Below are 20591 nucleotides of genomic sequence, written 5' to 3' on the forward strand. Positions count from 1 at the left end.
GTATATTGGTGTAATGGTTGCTGAAAAATTAGGCTTTGCCATATGAAGGAGAAAAACAACAACAGGTTCAACAGGTGGATCGTCACTGTAATTCGTCACCAAAATCAACATTAGTGGGACAGGATTGTTTTGCTTCCCACCTGTGTCATGTAGAACTACCATCTCTGGCAGAGACCCTTACACCATGTGCATCATGTGTATAGGTCCAAAGCACGCTTAAATGTCTTGACTTATTTGCTTGTAAACAATAAGATGCATTTCTGTAGCCCTGACTGATTTTGGCAATCCCTGAAATGGGCCATACTTATATTAACTGAGAAGTTGAAGAATAGGCTATAGTGCTCATTCAAGAACATGCATTTAATGTTTGGACAAAGCAAGAACACTTATGCATATGCAGATTCAGTCTGAATTTACTAAGTAAACTATTTGCTAAAATAACCACAACATTAAGTTTGTTCACCCAAAAATGAAAAATATGTCATTATTAACTCACCCTCACATCGTTCCAAACCAGTAAAACCTCCATTTATCTTCGGAACACAGTTTAAGATATTTTAGATTTAGTCCGAGAGCTTTCTGTCCCTCCATTGAAACTGTGTGTACGGTATACTGTCCATGTCCAGAAAGGTAAGAAAAACATCATCAAAGTAGTCCATGTGACATCAGAGGGTCAGTTAGAATTTTTTGAAGCATCGAAAATACATTTTGGTCCAAAAATAGCAAAAACTATGACTTTATTCAGCATTGTCTTCTCTTCTGTGTCTGTTGTGAGAGAGTTCAAAACAAAGCAGTTTGTGATAATATATATATTATCAGTTTCCACTGTCTTCATCTGTAAGTCGCTTTGGATAAAAGCGTCTGCTAAATGAATCAATGTAAATGTAAATGTAATATCTGGTTCGCGAACGCGTCATTCAATGTAAACTAATCTTCTTGAACCAGTTCACCAAATTGAACTGAATCGTTTTCAACGGTTCGCATCTGCAATAAGCATTAATCCACAAATGTGGCTGACACTCCCTCTGAGTTCAAACAAACCAATATCCCGGAGTAATTCATTTTCTCAAACAGTACACTGACTGAACTGCTGTGAAGAGAGAACTGAAGATGAACACCGAGCCGAGCCAGATAACGAATGAAAGATTGACTCGTTCTCGAGTCAAGAACCGTTTCTGTCAGATGTGTCCGATTCAAGAACCGAGGAGCTGATGATACTGTGCATGTATGATTCAGCGTGAAACAGGGCATCTGAACCGAACTGGTTCTTTTGGTGATTGATTCTGAACTGATTCTGTGCTAATGTTATGAGCGCGGGTAAACCGAAGGCTTGAATCAAGGGCAATCATCGCCAAAGACGTCATTACGTCGATCGCAAAAGAACCAGCGAACCGTTTTCTTCAACCGGTTTATTGAATCGAACTGTCCGAAAGAACTACTGGTCATCCGAAAACTGATGCAACCGGATCTTGACTCGTGAACGAGTCAGTCTGTTGTTCGTTATCTGGCTCGGCTCGGTGTTCATCTTCAGTTCTCTCTTCACAGCAGTTCAGTCAGTGTACTGTTTGAGTTAATGAATTACTCCGGGATATTGGTTTGTTTGAACTCAGAGGGAGTGTTAGCCACATTAAAAAAGTTAACAGCTTCAGTCATTTATGGATTAATGCGTATTGGAGACGCAGACCGATTAAAATGATTCAGTTCGATTTGGTGAACTGGTTCAAAAAGATCCGGTTACATCGAATGATTTGTTCGCGAACCAGATATGAACTGCTTTGTTTTGAACTCTCTCACAACAGACACGGAAGAGAAGACAATGCTGCCTAAAGTCGTAGTTTTTGCTATTTTTTTACCAAAATGTATTTTCGATGCTTCAAAATATTTTAACTGACCCTCTGATGTCACATGGACTACTTTGAAGATGTTTTTCTTACCTTTCTGGACATGAACAGAAAATCGCTTATTATATACAAAATGTATATAATAAGCGAGTACACCATGAATCCATTTTCCAAACCGTGTTTTTAGCCTGTCCTGAATCACTAGGGTGCACCTATAATAAGTGTTTATATTCTGATTATTTTAGATTGCTTCGGGGGTACCGCGGCGGAGTAACCCAGTACTTTTGTGATTCTTCATAGACATAAAACAGAGAGAAGTAGTTCCGGCTACGATGTTTTTCCGCAAGACGCAAGCAGTTCTGTTAATTAACCGCTAGAGCGTCAAAAGTTACCGACTGCAGCTTTAAGGAATTCAAGGGGAGGGGCTTACCGATAGGTACATTCATTCTGAGCCTTCAGGCCACTACAGGGAGACAGCAACAGACACGACTGTTCTGAGTCTCCTCTTCAGAGACAGTAACAGATATGACACGTTCTGAGGAAACAGATACCATATTTTCCGGACTATAAGTCACAGTTCTTTTCATAGTTTGGCTGGTCCTGGGACTTATAGTCAGGTGCGACTTATTTATTAAAATTAATTTGACATGAACCAAGAGAAAACATTATTATCTACAGCCATAAGAGGGCATCCTATGATGCTCATTGCTCATTGTAGCCCGCAATGAGCAGCATAGACGGTAATGTATTCTCTTGGTTCTTGGTTCTAAATAAATGCGACTTATAGTCTAGTGTGACTTATATATGTTTTTTTCCTCATCATGATGTATTTTTGGACTGATGCAACTTATACTTAGGTGCGACTTATAGTCCAAAAAACATATGGTACTCTACATTCAGAATTTTTTTCCAGCGAGATAACAACAAATGCACTCTGAATGGAACATATATGTTCGCTTCAAACTAGAATCATGGCGTTATATACTGTGATGTCCACTTCACAGGGTACGTACGTTTTTGAATAGAACAAATGTATGAAGTGATAAAAGAAACATACAAAATGTGCATAGCAGGAAGGCGTGAGGACTGGAATTTAGAAGCACTAATTTATGGTATTCATTCAGTAGTTGTTAACTACTCTTGTCTATCTTTTGTTAATTAAATGTATTTTATTATACTTGTGTCTTCCTTGTGTTGATACAGTAAGAGGTTCTACAAGTTAGATATCCCACCAATTTTTCTTATCTGATGTACTCATAAGTTCACCTAAATTGACATGTGATCCAAAAATGGGTATCCATCACTTCAACATTTCACCTCAAAAAGGGCCAAAGTGATTCTCATAGTGAAACACCCTAAACTATTATCAAAGAACCCAGTTCTACGTTAAATAACTCATCGATATAAGTAAGATGCATTTCTTTTAAGTATTTCAAAATGTGTTTAATGTTTATCTCTAATAAACAGATTCTGTGTGAAAATAACTACCTTCAAGAACAGTTTGATGCTCTCAGTTTTCTCTGTGTAAGCAGCTTTCATGGCATCTCTGTTCGCCAGCATAGCAGTAACGGTGCCTGATAACCAGCCAGTAAACAACATCGCAGCAATCATGATGAAAGTCATTCCAATTTTCTGAAAATGTGGTTTACACACAAATAAAAGTTAGTGCCGAGATGCATAACGCAAGCAAATAGTCTCTATACATGCATAGGACATAAAATGTGTAATTTATGGGAAAATAGGGTTTGTTTTGTAAGTTAAAAAGAAATTACATAAAACTATATATCTCAATTTACTGTAAGTTACAGGTGAATCTCAATAAATTTGAATTTTGTGGAAAAGTTCAGTAATTCAACTCAAATTGTGAAACTGAGACTGAAGTCTTTGGTTCTTTTAATTTTGATTTTGGCTCACAATAAACAAAAAAACACCAATTCAACAAATTAGAATACTTCATAAGACCAAAAAAAGGTTTTTGGTGAATTGTTGGCCTTCTGGAAAGTATGTTCATTTAATGTACATGTCCTCAATACTTGGTAGGGGCTCCTTTTGCTTTAATTACTGCCTCAATTCGGCATGGCATGGAGGTGATCAGTTTGTGGCACTGCTGAGGTGGTCTGGAAGCCAAGGTTTCTTTGACAGTGGTCTTCAGCTCATCTGCATTGTTTGGTCTCTTGTTTCTCATCTTCCTCTTGACAATAGCCCATAGATTCTCTCTGGGTTTCAGGTCTGGTGAGTTTGCTGTACAGTCAAGCACACCAACACCATATTTAACCAACATTTGGTACCTTTGGCAGTGTGGGCAGGTGCCAAATCCTGCTGGAAAATGAAATCAGCATCTTCAAAAAGTTGGTCAGAAGAAGGAAGCATGAAGTGCTCCAACATTTTTTGGTAAACGGGTGCAGTGACTTTGGTTTTTAAAAAAGCACAATAGACCAACACCAACAGATGACATTGCACCCCAAATCATTGCAGACTGTGGAGACTTAAAACTGGACTTCAAGCAACTTGGGCTATGAGCTTCTCCACCCTTCCTACAGACTCTAGGACAGGCCTATTCAAATTTTGCCCTGGAGGGCCAATGCGGTTCAGAGTTTTGCTCCAACCCTAGTCAAACACACCTGAGCATGCTAATCAATGTTTTTGGGATCATTAGAAAATCACAGACAGGTGACTTTGATCAGGGTTGGAGCCAAACTCCAAATAAAATTCAAAACTTGCTCTCATCTGAAAAGAGGACTCTCGACCATTGGGCAACAGTCCAGTTATTCTTCTCCTTAGCCCAGGTACCAGGTAAACTTTTTCCTTCCACTCAACTTTCTGTTAACATGCTTTGATACAGCACTCTGTGAACAGCCAGCTTCTTTGGCAATGAATGTCTGTGGCATATTCTAATTTGTTGAGATTGGGTTTTGTTAAATGTGAGCCAAAATCATCACAATTAAAAGAACCAAAGACTTCAGTCTGTGCGCATTGAATTTATTTAATACACGAATTTCACAATGTGAGTTGAATTACTGAAATAAATGAACTTTTCCATGACATTCTAATATATTGAGATGCACCTGTAGAATATTGCAAATCCTATCAAGAAAATGTCATGGCCCAATTTCATCAGAAAACCGAAGGAAAAAAATAGAAAAAGTATAAATTATTTTCACCATCCCCTATTCTAATTATAATAAAGAAAAAGCATAAACAAGATTTATATAAATTAATCTAAAATACCATTGCCATAAGAGACGGATAGATGTCCCCAAATCCAACAGCACATATTGTTGTGGTTGCAAAGTACATGCTGATTAAATACAACTGCTGGAAAGTAACAGTGGCTGAAAAAAAACAAAATCTATTATTTTTTTTTTTAATCACATATAAAGGTTTATTTTTAATCTATTAGATATATGAAAATAAGGATAAAACATATTCAGTGGTCAAAGCTCTGAAGAATAATACGTACCAAAATCGACATCAAAGGATTTGTCCACATGTACAACCCAGGACAATGGTGTACAATTGTGCTTTGTCAACGGTAGAAAATAATCACTGGCATTTCCATGAAGGTCTGCTACAGGGCATGCACTTGCAAAGGTAATACAAGTGGCAAAGTGCACAGAAAAAGCGGAATACAGCAACAACATCAAAACAGTAATGCTGTTCCTTTCAGCGTCAATGCCAGCTTGCAAGAATTTAAATACAAAGGGAATGCGATATAACTGAAAAATATGTGGAATCCTTAAGTATGCATAAAGATGTAATGTTTCGTTATTGGCATAAAATCCATTCTCACTGAATGGTGAAATCACAATCCATCCCACAAGTTCCCAAGGAAAGCAAGTTATGAAATCCACAAGGAACCCGGTTTTGACATAATGATGTGCTGTTTCCAAGGTGTCAACTTTGAGATCATTATCTTCATAGAAAGCAACATGCATGCGAAGATAAATGTCCATCCAACAAAACAATCCAAGTATGTAACAAACAATCCACAGCTCCATTCTGAAGTGTAAAAATGCAATAAGAAATGAGGTAATGATGCTGACAGCAACTGCTAACATGCTCCGGAAAAATTCCCATCTCACATAAAATGCACTGCTGGGCAAAACGGCATTCCTGCAAAAAAAAAAAAAAATGTAAAAAAATAAGTAAACAAATCACATTTTCCAATGGGGAATCACTGTGTTCTGGGACACGTAAAAAATTGGGGTGGTCAATTAATTTATAATTCAATATGCTAAAGCTTCCAATTATTGAAACTACTGTATTACATTTTATTTGGTTTTTTCATTTCGTATGTGAGGTCATTATTTTCAGAGAGACATCTTTAACAGTATCAGTAGAATTAAAAAAACACTGTCAGTAGCACTGCATTTACCTCATTAAGAAAGTTGATGGGCATGATGATGAGAAGAAATATGTTATTCGACCCATTAAAGTCCTATGGAAACAATAACAAGAATGCACACTGAAATGTTCATTCACATTACTTATTAAAGGGTAAGTCCACCTAATAATCAAAATTATGTCATTAATAACTTACCCTCATGTCGTTCTAAACCCGTGAGACCTCCGTTCATCTTCAGAACACAGTTTAAGATATTTTAGATTTAGTCCGAGAGCTCTCAGTCCATCCATTGAAACTGTGTGCACGGTATACTGTACATGTCCAGAAAGGAAAAAAAAAATATCATCAAAGTAGTCCATGTGACATCAGAGCGTCAGTTAGAATTTTTTGAAGCATTGAAAATACATTTTGGTCCAAAAATAGAAAAAACGACGACTTTATTCAGCATTGTCTTCTCTTCTGGGTCTGTTGTGAGATTTCAAAACACTGCAGTTTAATGATATCCGGTTCGCGAACGAATCACTCTATGTAACCAGATCTTCTTGAAACAGTTCACCAAATCAACCTTAATCGTTTGAAATGGTTTGCATCTCCAATTAGCATTAATCCACAAATGACTTAAGCTGTTAACTTTTTTAACATGGTTGACACTACCTCTGAGTTAGAACAAACCAATATCCCGGAGTAATTCATGCACTCAAACAGTGCACTGACTGAACTGCTGTGAAGAGAGAACTGAAGATGAACACCGAGCCGAGCCAGATAACGAATGAAAGATTGACTCGTTCTCGAGTCAAGAACCAGTTGCAGCAGTTTTCGGATCAACAGTAGTGATGGTAAGTTCGATTCTTTTCCGCGAACCAGTTCTTTCGGACAGTTCGATTCAATAAACTGGTTGAAGACAACGGTTCACCGGTTCTTTTGCGCATGACGTAATGAGGTCATTTGCGATGACTGCCCTTGATTCAAGCCTTCGGTTTACCCGCGCTCATAACATTAGCACAGAATCAGTTCAGAATCAATCACCAAAAGAACCAGTTCGTTTAAGACGCTCTGTGTGTCATTCTGCTTCACGCTGAATCACACATGCGCAGTATCATCAGCTACTTGGTTCTCGAATCAGACTCGTCTGACAGAAACGGTTCTTGACTCGAAAACGAATCAGTCTTTTGTTCATTATCTGGCTCGGCTCGGTGTTCATCTTCAGTTCTCTCTTCACAGCAGTTCAGTCAGTGTACTGTTTGAGTAAATGAATTACTCCGTGATATTGGTTTGTTTGAACTCAGAGGGAGTGTTAGCCACATTAAAAAAGAGAACCACTGCTTAAGTCATTTGTGGATTAATGCGTATTGGAGACGCGAACCGTTGAAAACGATTCAGTCCGATTTGGTGAACTGGTTCAAGAAGATCCAGTTACATCAAATGATTCGTTCTCGAACCGGATATCACAAACTGCTTTGTTTTGAACTCTCTTACAACAGACATAGAAAAGAAGACAATGCTGAATAAAGTCGTAGTTTTTGCTATTTTTGGACCAAAATGTATTTTCGATGCTTCAAAATATTCTAACTGACCCTATGATGTCAAATGGACTACTTTGATGATGTTTTTCTTACCTTTCTGGACATGGACAGTATACCATAGACACAGTTTCAATGGAGGGACTAAGAGCTCTCGGACTAAATCTAAAATATCTTAAACTGTGTTCCATAGATGAACGGAGGTCTCATGGGTTTGGAACGACATTAGGGTGAGTTATTAATGACATAATTTTGATCATTGGGTGAACTAACCCTTTAGCTCTCATTTTTGTATGAGCTATTACCTTAGTTTATCAGTTCAATGCAAAAAAAACTGCACATTTCTTTTTTTTTTTCTTTTTTATGGCGCGCTGTGTTTATCAGGCCAATAAGAGATTATTAATTGTAATTCTTTCTTTTTATTATACAAATGTTTCATTAAAAACGTATAACACTGATCTGAGATCAGGTTCATGGGTTCTCAAGAGATCACCCTCTAGCAGAGAAATTTCACAAAGTTATGATATAACAAAGAGGGGTGTAACAGTACATGTATTCATCCCAAACCGTCACAGTACCGTTTAGATGATTCTAAATTTTGTGGAATTTCTATGAAGTATAGACTAGAGGAGAAAATACTATACCAGGCAGATCAAGCTAACTGTTCACAATGCTCGAAATATTGGAAGACAAATATATGGAGGTTTATATGAGTGCAACTCTGAGAGGAATAGACCATCTACAGAAATGCTTCGATGGCATTGTCTTTTTCTCTTACCTCCATATAATGCATATTAAAATCTCAACACTCTGCAACAACTCTAATGTAAGACGAGCATTTGTCGTTAAAAAGAATAAAAATAAACAAAAGTTTTTTTGAAAATGATCAATTGTATCGCTAAATAAAACCTTTATTCCTCGCCTGGGATCATGTAGAGGCCTTTGAAGCTACAATTAAACTGTATTTGGGACCTTCATTTGGGATGAACTATTAAAGGCAAATGGTGCTTAAAACACCTTAATAAACATATATTACCTATTAAACAACCCCTGTACATGTAATTTCAGATGAAAACAACTCTCTGCTTACTTTGGACTCTGTCGTTTGAATCGTCTCATTGGAACGGTTTCTTCCTCTGATCCAGCATACATTGGAATGTTTCCAAAGTCCTCCACATCTAGAAAGATATTTATATTTAATTTATAGGTAGTTAAAATAAGTTTGGCACAATCCTTACAGCCTACATACACCAAAACCAGGGGTGGATTTCCCAAAAGCATCGTTAGCCAACTATGGTCGCAAGTTCCGTCTTTACCAACATAGTTTGACGATTCGGTGTTTCCTTAAAACATAGTTAAAATGAACATTTGCAAACAACGTTGCAAACTTGTGGTTGGAACTATAGCTCTTGAGCTGTAGTTAGAAGCATAGTTACTTGTTAGCAAGGGATATATGCTTAAATAAGTAGGCTCTCGGGGACAATAAGCAAGCTAACATGTAGTGCAATACATATTTTACATTATATCTTAAGATAAATACATTTTAATCAATGTATGTTTGCGCGTCAATTAAAAATGCTGTTTTTTAAAGAGTTTGCAAGTGCACAAATACCGAAGGAAACCCCGGAATATGATGTAAAAGGTAACCCGCGATGAATCAAACATCAAATAAAGAAAAATGACAGGGAACAAAACATGGTAAATTAGTCATCAGGTGCCATGTTCAATACAGCAACATCTTATAAGATGTCTAATTGGTTAAATAGCAGAAGTTAATCCTCCACCACATGCGTGTGACGTCATTAACAATGGCCCTATGTTTTTGAACTAATTTGGTTCCAACGACGGAGATGCGACTGTGTTTGGGAAACAGTGGTAACTAGCTAGTTCGTTTCAACAATAATGCATCATACTATGGTGATTAATCAATGAGTTATGTCGTTGTACGGTAAACGCACCCCAGAATGGATATTCACCAGGATATAAAAAAAAAAAAATCTTAACAGGGGACAGGAAGAAGATAGTGAAAAATCCTTGCAAGAAAAACAATAGTTGTAGAAAAAGTACAAGGTAATGTTAGAGTCTTTTTATGTTTTGGCAAAGGGCTTCCCAACAGAGATGTACTAAATAAAAATTAGGGGAAATTATATTCCTTAAATTTTTTTCTATAAATTATTATTATTTTAGAAGTAGGCTACATTATAGTACTATCGTAATTTGCTCTTTTCTTTGAGAAAATTTGTTTTGACGGGTTGTAGTGAAGAACAGTTAACCGGGAAGTTGTTGCCTAAATTCAGGTGAGATTCTGCGTCTTTTATTTTCTCCTAATAATGTAGAAAGCAAATGTACATGGTATGATAATCGTACTTGTTTATATTGCGATATATCTTCATACGGAGTAATGTTTCTCAAAATACTCACAGCATTTTGTCTTCTTTGAAAACCTACGGCCCTGAAATGCCAACGTGACTTTTTGTCTCTGTGCATTGTCAGATTCTTGGGCATGGGATTGCCTTTTCAATAATTTCTCTGCAGTCTCCACCAGTGTTTTGTAGCATTTGGGCTCTGATTGGTATTCTTTAATTTGCCTAGAGGATTGAGAGTTTACTCATAAAATTTTCATTAACTTTACAGAGATTTTACTCATGTAATTTGTTTCTTAGTTCATAAAACATACCTTTTAAACAGGGGATATTTCTCAAGAAGTACTCCGATTTTGTCAAAATCAATAACTACAATTTCACAGCATGTCACAGCACGTACTGTCAATGTGGCTTGTTTTCCAAACAAAAAACCTGCCTGCAGAAAAAAAAAAAAGATAAGCTGATTTATTTAAGGCATGTACACAAACCTATGGTATCTGGATTAATATCAAGACACTATGGGAACTCCACTTAGGAGCTCTGAAGCACCCTTAAACAATGATATTTAAAACATTTTATATTGATGTTAAAGGGATAGTTCACCCAAAAATGAAAATGTTGTCATCATTTACTCACCCTCATACATGTAATAATTTCTTCTGTTGAATAAAAAAACTGTATTTTGAACGTTTGTTTAACCAAACAGTTGAAAGTAGCCATTGACTTCCATATAATTCGTTTTCCATACTAAATCAATGGGGACCAGCAACAGTTTGGTTATCAACATTCTTCAAAATCTCTTCATACAGGTTTGGAACAACATGACAGAATTTTCTTTTTTAGTTTTTTTAAATAGGAAAGACTGTGGGTTTTTGGACAGGCCCTAAAATCTGACAAATTGGGACACCTATATACATATTGAGAAACGCACGTTAAAGTGCAGGGCCTAAGAGCCATTTGCCAATAAACAGCCATGATTTTCTCCAGGTTTCAGAGCTCCCATAGCATCAGCAACAGATGCAGTGTCAAAGTGATTGATATTACAGGAAACAATATATTTCAATTTCACCTCTCCAAAATGCATTCCCTTCTGATAATGTCCAACAACATCTGAAAGAGTATCATTCAAAATCTAAAAAATAAATACACATAAATAATGAAATATTTCAATATTTAAACAATGATTAAAATAATCAAGTTAAAGGTGTGCACAAATGCTTACAAGTGCGTTTTGAACTACATACGTAACTTGGCAAACCCAGGTTTAGTTTGTGCTTATGCTTTCATTTTAAAACCTACATGCATACACTTGAGATCAAACATTTATGAAGAAATAGACTTTTTATGCTGACCTCACATGCTCCCCTCCGAATACAAAAGAGCTCTCTTGTGATAGTTTTACTGTACTGGATAATTTCCCCTTTAGGAAAAAAGTACATAACTGAAGTTAAAGTAAGGTCCCGTATAAATGACTGCCCAGCTTCTGCAAAGAAAGGAATCTGTATAGAGGGGGAAAAAAATGAAACAATTTAGTTAATTTTGAACCAGCCCTCGTCGGTTGAACTACTGACAATATGCAAATTAAAGAACACACCATAAATTTGTCAAGCACAAAATGTGTTAAGGCAAAATGCTTTTTTTGTGAGCTAATGGTGCAAATCCCACTAAACTGACAACTGCAAACCTTAGTAAAACAGACTATATGATTTATTCGTTACTAATAATCTCCTCCCATAAATTTCCCATAAACTCCTCTCCTTGCTAATCTCGTCTTCAGTAAACCCTCACAGTATTTTTTTTTTATGTCAAAAGAGGGTTTATGCTGGCATAAATCTGGCCCTATGCATTTAAACTAGAGTATCACTGTTATAACTAAATAAACACAAATGCCAATTTTCAAGTTTCATCATCCACACTCCTCCCAGGAGTGATGAACCCAGTTGGAATCAGGTTTTAAGCATTAATCTTAAACCCCACCGGATCTTTCTAAATGTGAATAATCCTGCTGGTTGAGATTTTCAGCCTTCATGGTTGCACATGACCCAGTGAATTGGAAGTTTCCTGGCAATTCAGGAGATGATTTAAGACACATTAACCAGCATACTGATGTGGCCCTTTTTAAACCTCAGAGGTCGTCAATGCTGGGTGGAGTTCACACTGCATCAGTTGCTAATGCAGCATCTTGGTCCAGATAACCAAAACAGTTTTTTTTCTCTCCATTTAGTGGTTTTAAGACAAAAAAAGAGGTGACTTGTTTAAGATTAAAACAAAAAACAAAAAAACCACTGGCCTGTGACAGAAGCTCCCCTCTCTCTGCCATGAGGACATTCCGTTTCAGTTCAACTGGCAAGTCATGCATTAAAAAGGGTCCTCCTGGAAAAGCTTCACCTCTGAAAAAAACAAACAATAAAATCAATAAATAAAGCTTTTTAAATTTCGTCTCGGTTACGTATGTAACCCTCGTTCCCTGAAAGAGGGAACGGAGATGTTACGTCAGTGACTGATGAAATTGGAATCTCGCTAGAGAGACAAATCGCCTTAGAGTGTTAATAAAACAAGCCAATGAATATTGGCGTGCTAGATTGGCATCGCGCACCCCGCCCCGCAGCGCGGGTATAAAATGAGATTGCGTGCAGTCGCACATTCAGTTTTTCGCTGATGAGCCAAGACAATGTGACCTGGCCGCACAGTGGTGGTACACCACCATTCCCTCCTTCAGGAAACAAGGGTCACATACGTAACCAAGACATTACCTTTCAGACGGTCACGTTCAACGTTACGTCATTGACTGACGAAACTGGGATGCATATGGAAAATGTCACTATTGCTGACGCCCTTCAGTGCCCTGCGCAAGCTGGCAAGTCCTCCCCACACCAGTTGGGCCTAGGCAGAGGAACCCGCACTGCAGTTCTGTACAGTGAAAATTGGATAACACTGGGAAAGCGTACCCAAGTAGGGAAACACTACGGAACCACATCCTGCACATAGGAAGTAACATGTGGAAATTACACATATGGACTTGCCATAGGGCAGTGCTACATATGGAAGTCCCTGCGGTAGACTCAGCCCACCTGGTGTGAGATCACTACACAGCAGAGATGGCAGAGAGATCTCTGCCAGGGAAAGACACGGGCTCACTGTGAGGGAAGCCGTACTATGGAGAATACACATGTAGGATCAACCCGAAGGGGGGATCACTACACACAGGCACCTAGCTCAGCACAAGGGTTGACCTTGGGCATACACACGATTGCTGGACCTGGTGTCTGGCGCTCCACCACGCCTGACTACCGAGGGTGCAGGAGGAACTTCAACAGGGTTTGCCAAGAGGGAAACTGAACTGAGAAGCACTTAAGTGCACGTATCCGGTCCGTAGAGGGGAATGGCACAGCAAGCATGATTGACACCGAGCTAGTCTAGCATTACAGACCATCTGAGGTGAGTATGCGAGAGGACACAGGCTTTTACCAGGAGATTATAGAATCTCGCACACGTGTTAGGTGTCCCCCAATAGGCAGCTCTACAGATGTTTGCTACTGAGGCGCCCCGTGCCAAAGCCCAGGAGGAAGCCACAGCTCTTGTAGAGTGTGCTCTCACTCCAAGGGGGCACGGTAAGCGATGGACCTGATATGCTAAGACTATAGCCTCCACTCTCCAGTGGGCAAATCTTTGTTTGGAGACAAACTTTGTCTTCTGCTGTAAAGAGCAGACAAAGAGCTGGTCTGAGGTTCTGAAGCTCCGCGTGCAGTCCACGTAAATGCGCAAGGCGTAAACGGGACAGAGCAAAGCGATGGCTCGGTCTGACTCCTCCCAGGGCAGCGCTTTCAAGTTCACCACCTGGTCCCTGAAAGGCATCCTGGGAACTTTGGGCAGGTACTCAGGCAGGGGTCTTAGGACAACGTGAGAGTCGGCCGGCCCGAATTCAAAGCATGTATCGTCAACCGAAAATGCCTGCAGGTCTCCGACCCTCTTGACTGAAGCCAATGCAGTGAGGAGCGCTGTCTTCAGCGACAGAAACTTAAGCTCTACTGGCTGCAGAGGCTCGAAGGGCTCCTGCTTTAAGGCCGTCAGGACCAAGGGGAGATCCCAAGAGGGTACCATGTGAGGGCCTGGAGTGTTCAGCCTCCTTGCCCCCCTAAGGAACCTGATGACCAGGTCGTGCTTCCCAATGGACTTGCCGTCTACTGCATTGTGATGTGCGGCAATAGCGGCAACATAAACTTTGATAGTGGAGGGAGACAGCCTTCGCTCTAGCCCATCTTGCAGAAAGGAGGAGGAATATGCTAAGGAGCATACTTGCGTAGACCCCTAGGCCAGCTGTGTTCCAGTGCGTCCGTGCCGAGGGTCCCCTCGGACAGGGAGTAGAACAGCTGGCAGTGGGACGTGTCCGGGGAGGCAAAAGGTCTACCAGAGTGTCCCAGAAGTGTCTCCAGATCATCTGGATGGTCTCGTGGTGGAGTAACCATTCTACTGGAAGGGCGGGCTGTCGTGAGAGCTCATCGGCTGCACGATTGAGCTCGCCTGGGATGTGAATGGCATGAAGAACCTCAGATGCTTCTGACTCCAAAGGAGTCAGTCAGGCGGGCGAGTTGCGACATGCGACTGGAGCGTAGACCCCCTAGTGGTTGACGGTCGCAGTGCTTTCCATATGGACCAGTACGTGCTTGTCGCATAGCCTTGATGTGAAGTGGTGCAGAGCAAGCCATACTGCCAGCAACTTGAAGGCAACTGATATGCCACTGCAGCAGATGCCATATGCCCCAGGAGCCTCTGAAACGGTTTCAGTGGACACCCCTTCCTGCCCCGAAATGACTGAGTGCGCTTTGTCGAGAGATGCCCCGTCAGGTCGACCGAGTCCAACTCAACACAGAAAAAAAGAGATCCTCTGCACAGGGGAGAGTTTGCTCGGGACTTGGCCAATATGAGCCAGTTGTCGAGGTAGTTGACGAGGTAGTGCGGCACCCCCAAGAACCAATCATTCAGCCTTGAATGTTCGGGAGATGGAGGCGCCTTTCAAGACAACCCGACGCTCTAGCTTAGGAGTCAACTCTGGATGCCACTCTCCCAGGAGGCAACACAGCCGAATCCTCATCTTCAGAGCCTAGCTCATCCCCTGATACATTGATCGACATCAGGTCATCTGCTGGTGAGCCGATGAAGTGCTGAGTCCTGTCCTGTCTGAGGCATCCGCCTCACGTTACACCAGGGGCACGATGTGCTGGAGGAGTGAGGGGCCCGTGGAGACTCGCTCTGTGGGGATCTGTAATCTGTAATCCTCAAATCACCCTGGCCATGAGCCGAAGTAGCCCTCCTCTTGAAGGAGGAGCTAGAATGGGGCATGGGGAGGGAGACTCGTTTGATAAAGAGGAGCCTTGAATGCAACATCGCGATTGTCATATTCCCACAAGGAGAACATGACTCATCCACAAATGCTGCCTCAGCATGCTCTAGGCCCAGGCATGGGATGCAGCGATTGTGACCATCAGATGGAGCCAGGAAGTGACCACATCCAGAAACGCACGAGTGGAAAGACATCTCTAAAAAGACGCCACGTCACTCATAGTGCTCTTTTAGAATTTGATCTTTTAGTTTTGAAAAATACACAGAAGTGTTGAAGCACCTAGGAGGAGTTGCAGCGTGACTGCAGAATGGGAACCTGCAGCATGCTGAGAAAAAGCAGAAGCACTGGCAACCCCCCCTGACGCGCCGTAACGCCAACACTCGACAAAACACTCGGCAGGCTGTCTTGACGACACTCTGCTCAGAAACCTGAAGGCTCAAAATACTAAATAAAATATTTAAGTATCAAAAGTAAAATACTGATGAATTCAGTTTTTTTTTTAATCTGATGGCTCAAAATACAAGTCAAAGGATAGCCTAACATGCTAGACACACAAACAAGATTTGAACAGCTGTGAGCTCAGTAGAACACTATTATGAATTATAATAAATCATTAGCTAGTACAGAACAAGTACAGAACTTTTAAAATGTACTGAAGTAGAGCAAACTAAGTAAAAAATACTTTGATTAAAGGTGTACAGTCTAGTGCATTAATTCTTCTGATATACAATAAAGAGATTTAAATGACTGCAGAATACTAAAGAAACTATCAGTGGCTGTCTTCTTTTTAATTGTTAAGTCTGGCTTGCATGACAGATTGAGGCCATAACCAAGCGGCCATAGTTACTGGTTACAAACTACAGAATTTAGCTAAGAGCCTATTTCTTCATTTATTTCTGAAAATACATGCATACATAATTCCTTAAAAGTATATATGTACTGTATGCATGTTAATATAATATTATAGTAAATTTTTTGCCAGTGCTGGATTGTTTTGGCTCTCAAAAGCATGAAATAATCGTTTTTTTTCCCGTCTGCTGCCTTTAATGTCACAGCTTAAAATAAATAATGGTATACAAATGCTGAGGAGCCATCAGTCACTTTCTCTTTTAATGACGTAATCAGTGATAGACTGATTTTCCAGAGTCATTAGACACCATCTGAGCAACTGCCACTGGGTTTAATTGGAATGCTATGAGAAAACCGTATTTCTAACCTTCATGACAATAACCAAAGCTGCACATGCTTACAAATATTGCATGGGAAAATGACAAAATAAGATAAAACATACTGATATTTGGACCACATGAGATTCATATAATTCATGACTCTGTTCTGTAGGAAAACTGTCAGATCATGTTGCTTCATGAAGTGATGCATTTCTGAAAAAAGATTCTGGAAAGCCACCCTATGCAGAAAAAAAACAGGAAAATATGTGCAAAAATTCAGCTGAAATACAGAATCTACTAAGAAAAATGCTTTTAAAGTTTTTTGATTGATTAAATCAGTTTTTACAGCAGGGCGGGCTGTTTTTTATGCTTTTATATGACAGTATATAAACATAAAATAAGAATACATGGTCATCTATAATAAGATTAAATTTAGTGTCTGAAAATTAAAAACATACCTCTTAGCATGTTCACCAGATAATGTGGCAGAAAGCTGGCTGATAATATAGTTAAAAACCAGCAAGGCAATAACACCAACAACTGCTACCATACATTGTTCTACCAAAGAGCCAGGTACAATGTCTCCATATCCTGAAAAAAGAATTTTGTGTCATAATACTTTAGTTTAATTTTAGTTTCATCTTCATATTTTACTACTGATGTAACATTTGTCTTAGTGACAAAAACATATTACTAAGAATAGTAATAATAATGCTATGAATATCTTATCTACTTAAGCTCAAACATTAAATGAAATTATACCAAGCTAAATACAAACCTGATTCCAAAAATGTTGGAATACTGTACAAATTGTGAATAAAAACAGAATGCAATTTTATGGAAGTTTCAAATTTCAATATTTTATTCAGAATACAATATAGATGACATATCAAATGTTTAAACTGAGAAAATGTAAATAAGTTGATTTTAAATTTCATGGCATGAACACATCTCAAAAGTTGGGACAAGGCCATGTTTACCACTGTGTGCCATCCCCTCTTCTTTTTATAACAGTCTGCAAACGTCTTGGGACTGAGGAGACAAGTTGCTCAAGTTTAGGAATAGGAATGTTGTCACATTCTTGTCTAATACAGGCTTTCTAGTTGCTCAACTGTCTTAGGTCTTCTTTGTCGCATCTTCCTCTTTGTGATGCACCAAATGTTTTCTATGGGTGAAAGATCTGGACTGCAGGCTGGCCATTTCAGGACCCGAATCCTTCTTCTACGCAGCCACGATATTGTAATTGATGCAGTATGTGGTCTGGCATTGTGTTGTTGCAAAATGCAAGGTCTTCCCTGAAAGAGATGACGTCTGGGTGCGAGCATACGTTGTTCTAGAATTTGGATATACCTTTCAGCATTGATGGTGCCTTTCCAGATGTGTAAGCTGCCCATGCCAGATGCACTTGTGCAACCCCATACCATCAGAGATGCAGGTTTCTGAACTGAGTGATAACCGATAACAACTCGGGTTGTCCTTGTCCTCTTTAGTCCGGATGACATGGCGTCCCAGTTTTCAAAGAACTTCGTAGCATTCCTGTATGTGATGCAGTGCCATCTAAGGGCCCAAAGTTTTCCGGCCTTGACCCTTACGCACAAAGATTATTCCATATTCTCTTAATCCTTGGATGATATTATGCACTGTAGATGATGATAACTTCAAACTCTTTGCAATTTTTCTCTGAGAAACTCCTTTCTGATATTGCTCCACTATTTTTTTGCAGCAGCATTGGGGGGATTGGTGATCCTCTGCCCATCTTGACTTCTGAAAGACACTGCCACTCTGACAATCAGGTTGCTAGTTACCTTAAGTTGTAAATTGTTTCTCCAGCTGTTCCTTATATGTACATTTAACTGGCACCGCCTACTTTATTATATCCATAAAATGGTTCACTTTATGATCCAAGTGCAAACAACAAATCCAAAGATGCGTGCAATAAGTGTTGCTTGCAATAAGTAGACATGGCAACCGTGATGAGTGGGATGGGGCTGAGAGCCGTGGGAATGGAGTGAAGCCGGTGGAGTAATTGAAAATGAGCGAAACTTGCATCACTCATCGGTCTCGAGTCCCACGGAGGAGCTCCGGAAGGATAAAAGGAGAAGTAATGACAGTGAAGGATGGGAGAGGACCAGGCTTCAATTTTATTTTGTGTTTTGGTTCTGTTTGTGCACGACAGTCGTCCGTACAGAGCCTCGCACATGGCATGCAGTTTCGGCCATGGGAGGCGGTATGCGGGCAACATAACCACCAGCCAACCTGCAATACACTAATAACTCGAACGGCTTGTGGGCGTGTACTTGAACCTGATGCCAATCATGTGGAAATTACAGCCCAGTACTTCATTTCAGTTCAGGGAAGAGAGAGAAAGGATGGCCCTCAAGCCCTTGGCAAGAGACCACCACCCGCTACAGGGAAACACAAATCAAATCCGATAAGAAAAGGAGCCGAACCAGAGTAAACATCGGCACTGCTTTTAATCTCTGGAGACAACTGATGGACCTGAAAGAAATGAGGTTCGACTCCGAACTTGCAACATTTCTTTTGGATTGGTAAGTTAGATGCTGTTAGTATTTCGCTAGAAGTTTTTTTTATACGTTTGTGTATTTGTTTTCGGGAAGTTATAACATAGAAATGTATTGAAGGCTGTTCGATAAACGTGCTAATGTTAGCGATGGCTAACCGTAGCTGCGTTTGATAATTAGCTAGCTATAACTTAACGTTACCCATTATATTATATCATAACTAACCTGCTCTGTCTAGTCTGTTGGTCTCCTTGTCCTCTTTGCTTTGTGGTTTTTCTGTGCGTGAAAAAATTGATGTGTGGCGTGAAAGCGTGTGAAAAGAGTCAATTGCGTGTGTCTCACGGTGAATGCTTGAGAGTTGGCACATTAGTTCCCAAGCAGAATAAAGGACAGGTTGATTATTGCTGTTTAGCGTTTGTATTAATCTATGATGTGTCCCTGTTTGCGTACAGGGACATTAAAAAAAAATTAAAAGTGATACGTGGACCAAGGTGTCTGAGATTGTTCATTTTTAGTAAAGGATCCTAATATTTCGTCCACAACAATATTTACCTCATTTAACCTTTACCTTAATTTAACTTATAACTCCTTGTGCTTAGTCTGCTCGAGATCAACAAGCTTGTTTGCTTTGCGGCCGCTTTAAATACAAAATAAGCATTTGATCTACGTTAGAGCGTCTGAGCGCTCACAAATCTTTCTGCAGTGTCGTGAGCAGAGCGGCAAGAGCGATTTTTGACGCTCTAGACGCCGGCGGTGTGAACGCACAGTTAGGATTCGGCTATGGCTGTAGTGTTGTTGTGAAAGTAGGGGCGGAGCATAGAGACTATGCCATTTCTCGTTTGTTACTCTAGAGTAGACCAATTCACTTTATTGAGGCATAATGCCCCCATCTTGTATGGAATGTGGAGTATGACTTGATTTTTTTTGCCAAACATTACAGATGGCACCTTTAAGATACTTTTCTTACATTTTTTTTTTAGGAGTCATATAATGAGATTTCTATTTTTCCTTTCTCTTTAGGGTGTTAAAAGCTTTTATTTTCGCTGTGGAGATGTTGTGGAGATGCTGTGATTCGTGAAAGCGAAGCTACTTTGTTTGGCCTTCCAAATGAGGACATAACTAGAAATCAGTGGTTAAGATGTATTTACAACACTGAATTCAACCCAAATATAAATTTATGGAGGATGAGGACTGTTTCCTGTGAGAGTAGCCAACAATGCACCTGTTTCAATGTGCCTGTTTCTATAAAGTGAGGCACTTACAACTTTGCAAGGAAAGTCTGGAACTTCTTACTCAAAGTCTGTCAGTACGAAGTACATTTAAATATTTAAAGAATTTGCAATTGATAATTTGTGAGTTAAGCAGTGTAGAGTATCATTTGTTGTTTGTTGCTTCTTTGATTCCTTCCCCAGTTTTAGTCAAATCCTGCTTCTCCTCTCTACTTACCCTTATATCTGCTATCATCCACTCCTCACTCACTACTGGAATTG

At 39.7% G+C, this 20591-nt stretch overlaps 1 protein-coding gene across 1 annotated transcript in view; it reads right to left on the reverse strand.

Annotated features, from left to right (window-relative positions):
- LOC127988221 (uncharacterized) overlaps nt 1–20591 on the reverse strand; it is a 55869-nt gene that overhangs the window by 14457 nt on the left and 20821 nt on the right. Inside the window, exons 18-29 of the mRNA XM_052590853.1 lie at nt 17038–17170; nt 16702–16818; nt 12360–12459; nt 11422–11568; nt 11139–11201; nt 10384–10505; nt 10128–10294; nt 8797–8884; nt 6217–6279; nt 5302–5954; nt 5070–5173; nt 3330–3473 (exon numbers count right to left, since the gene is read on the reverse strand). Coding sequence (XP_052446813.1) covers nt 3330–3473; nt 5070–5173; nt 5302–5954; nt 6217–6279; nt 8797–8884; nt 10128–10294; nt 10384–10505; nt 11139–11201; nt 11422–11568; nt 12360–12459; nt 16702–16818; nt 17038–17170 — 1901 coding nt within the window. The remainder of the gene's footprint in view (nt 1–3329; nt 3474–5069; nt 5174–5301; nt 5955–6216; nt 6280–8796; nt 8885–10127; nt 10295–10383; nt 10506–11138; nt 11202–11421; nt 11569–12359; nt 12460–16701; nt 16819–17037; nt 17171–20591) is intronic.

The sequence above is a fragment of the Carassius gibelio genome, chromosome A5, assembly GCF_023724105.1.
Source record: "Carassius gibelio isolate Cgi1373 ecotype wild population from Czech Republic chromosome A5, carGib1.2-hapl.c, whole genome shotgun sequence".
In the NCBI taxonomy this organism is placed as follows: domain Eukaryota; kingdom Metazoa; phylum Chordata; class Actinopteri; order Cypriniformes; family Cyprinidae; genus Carassius; species Carassius gibelio.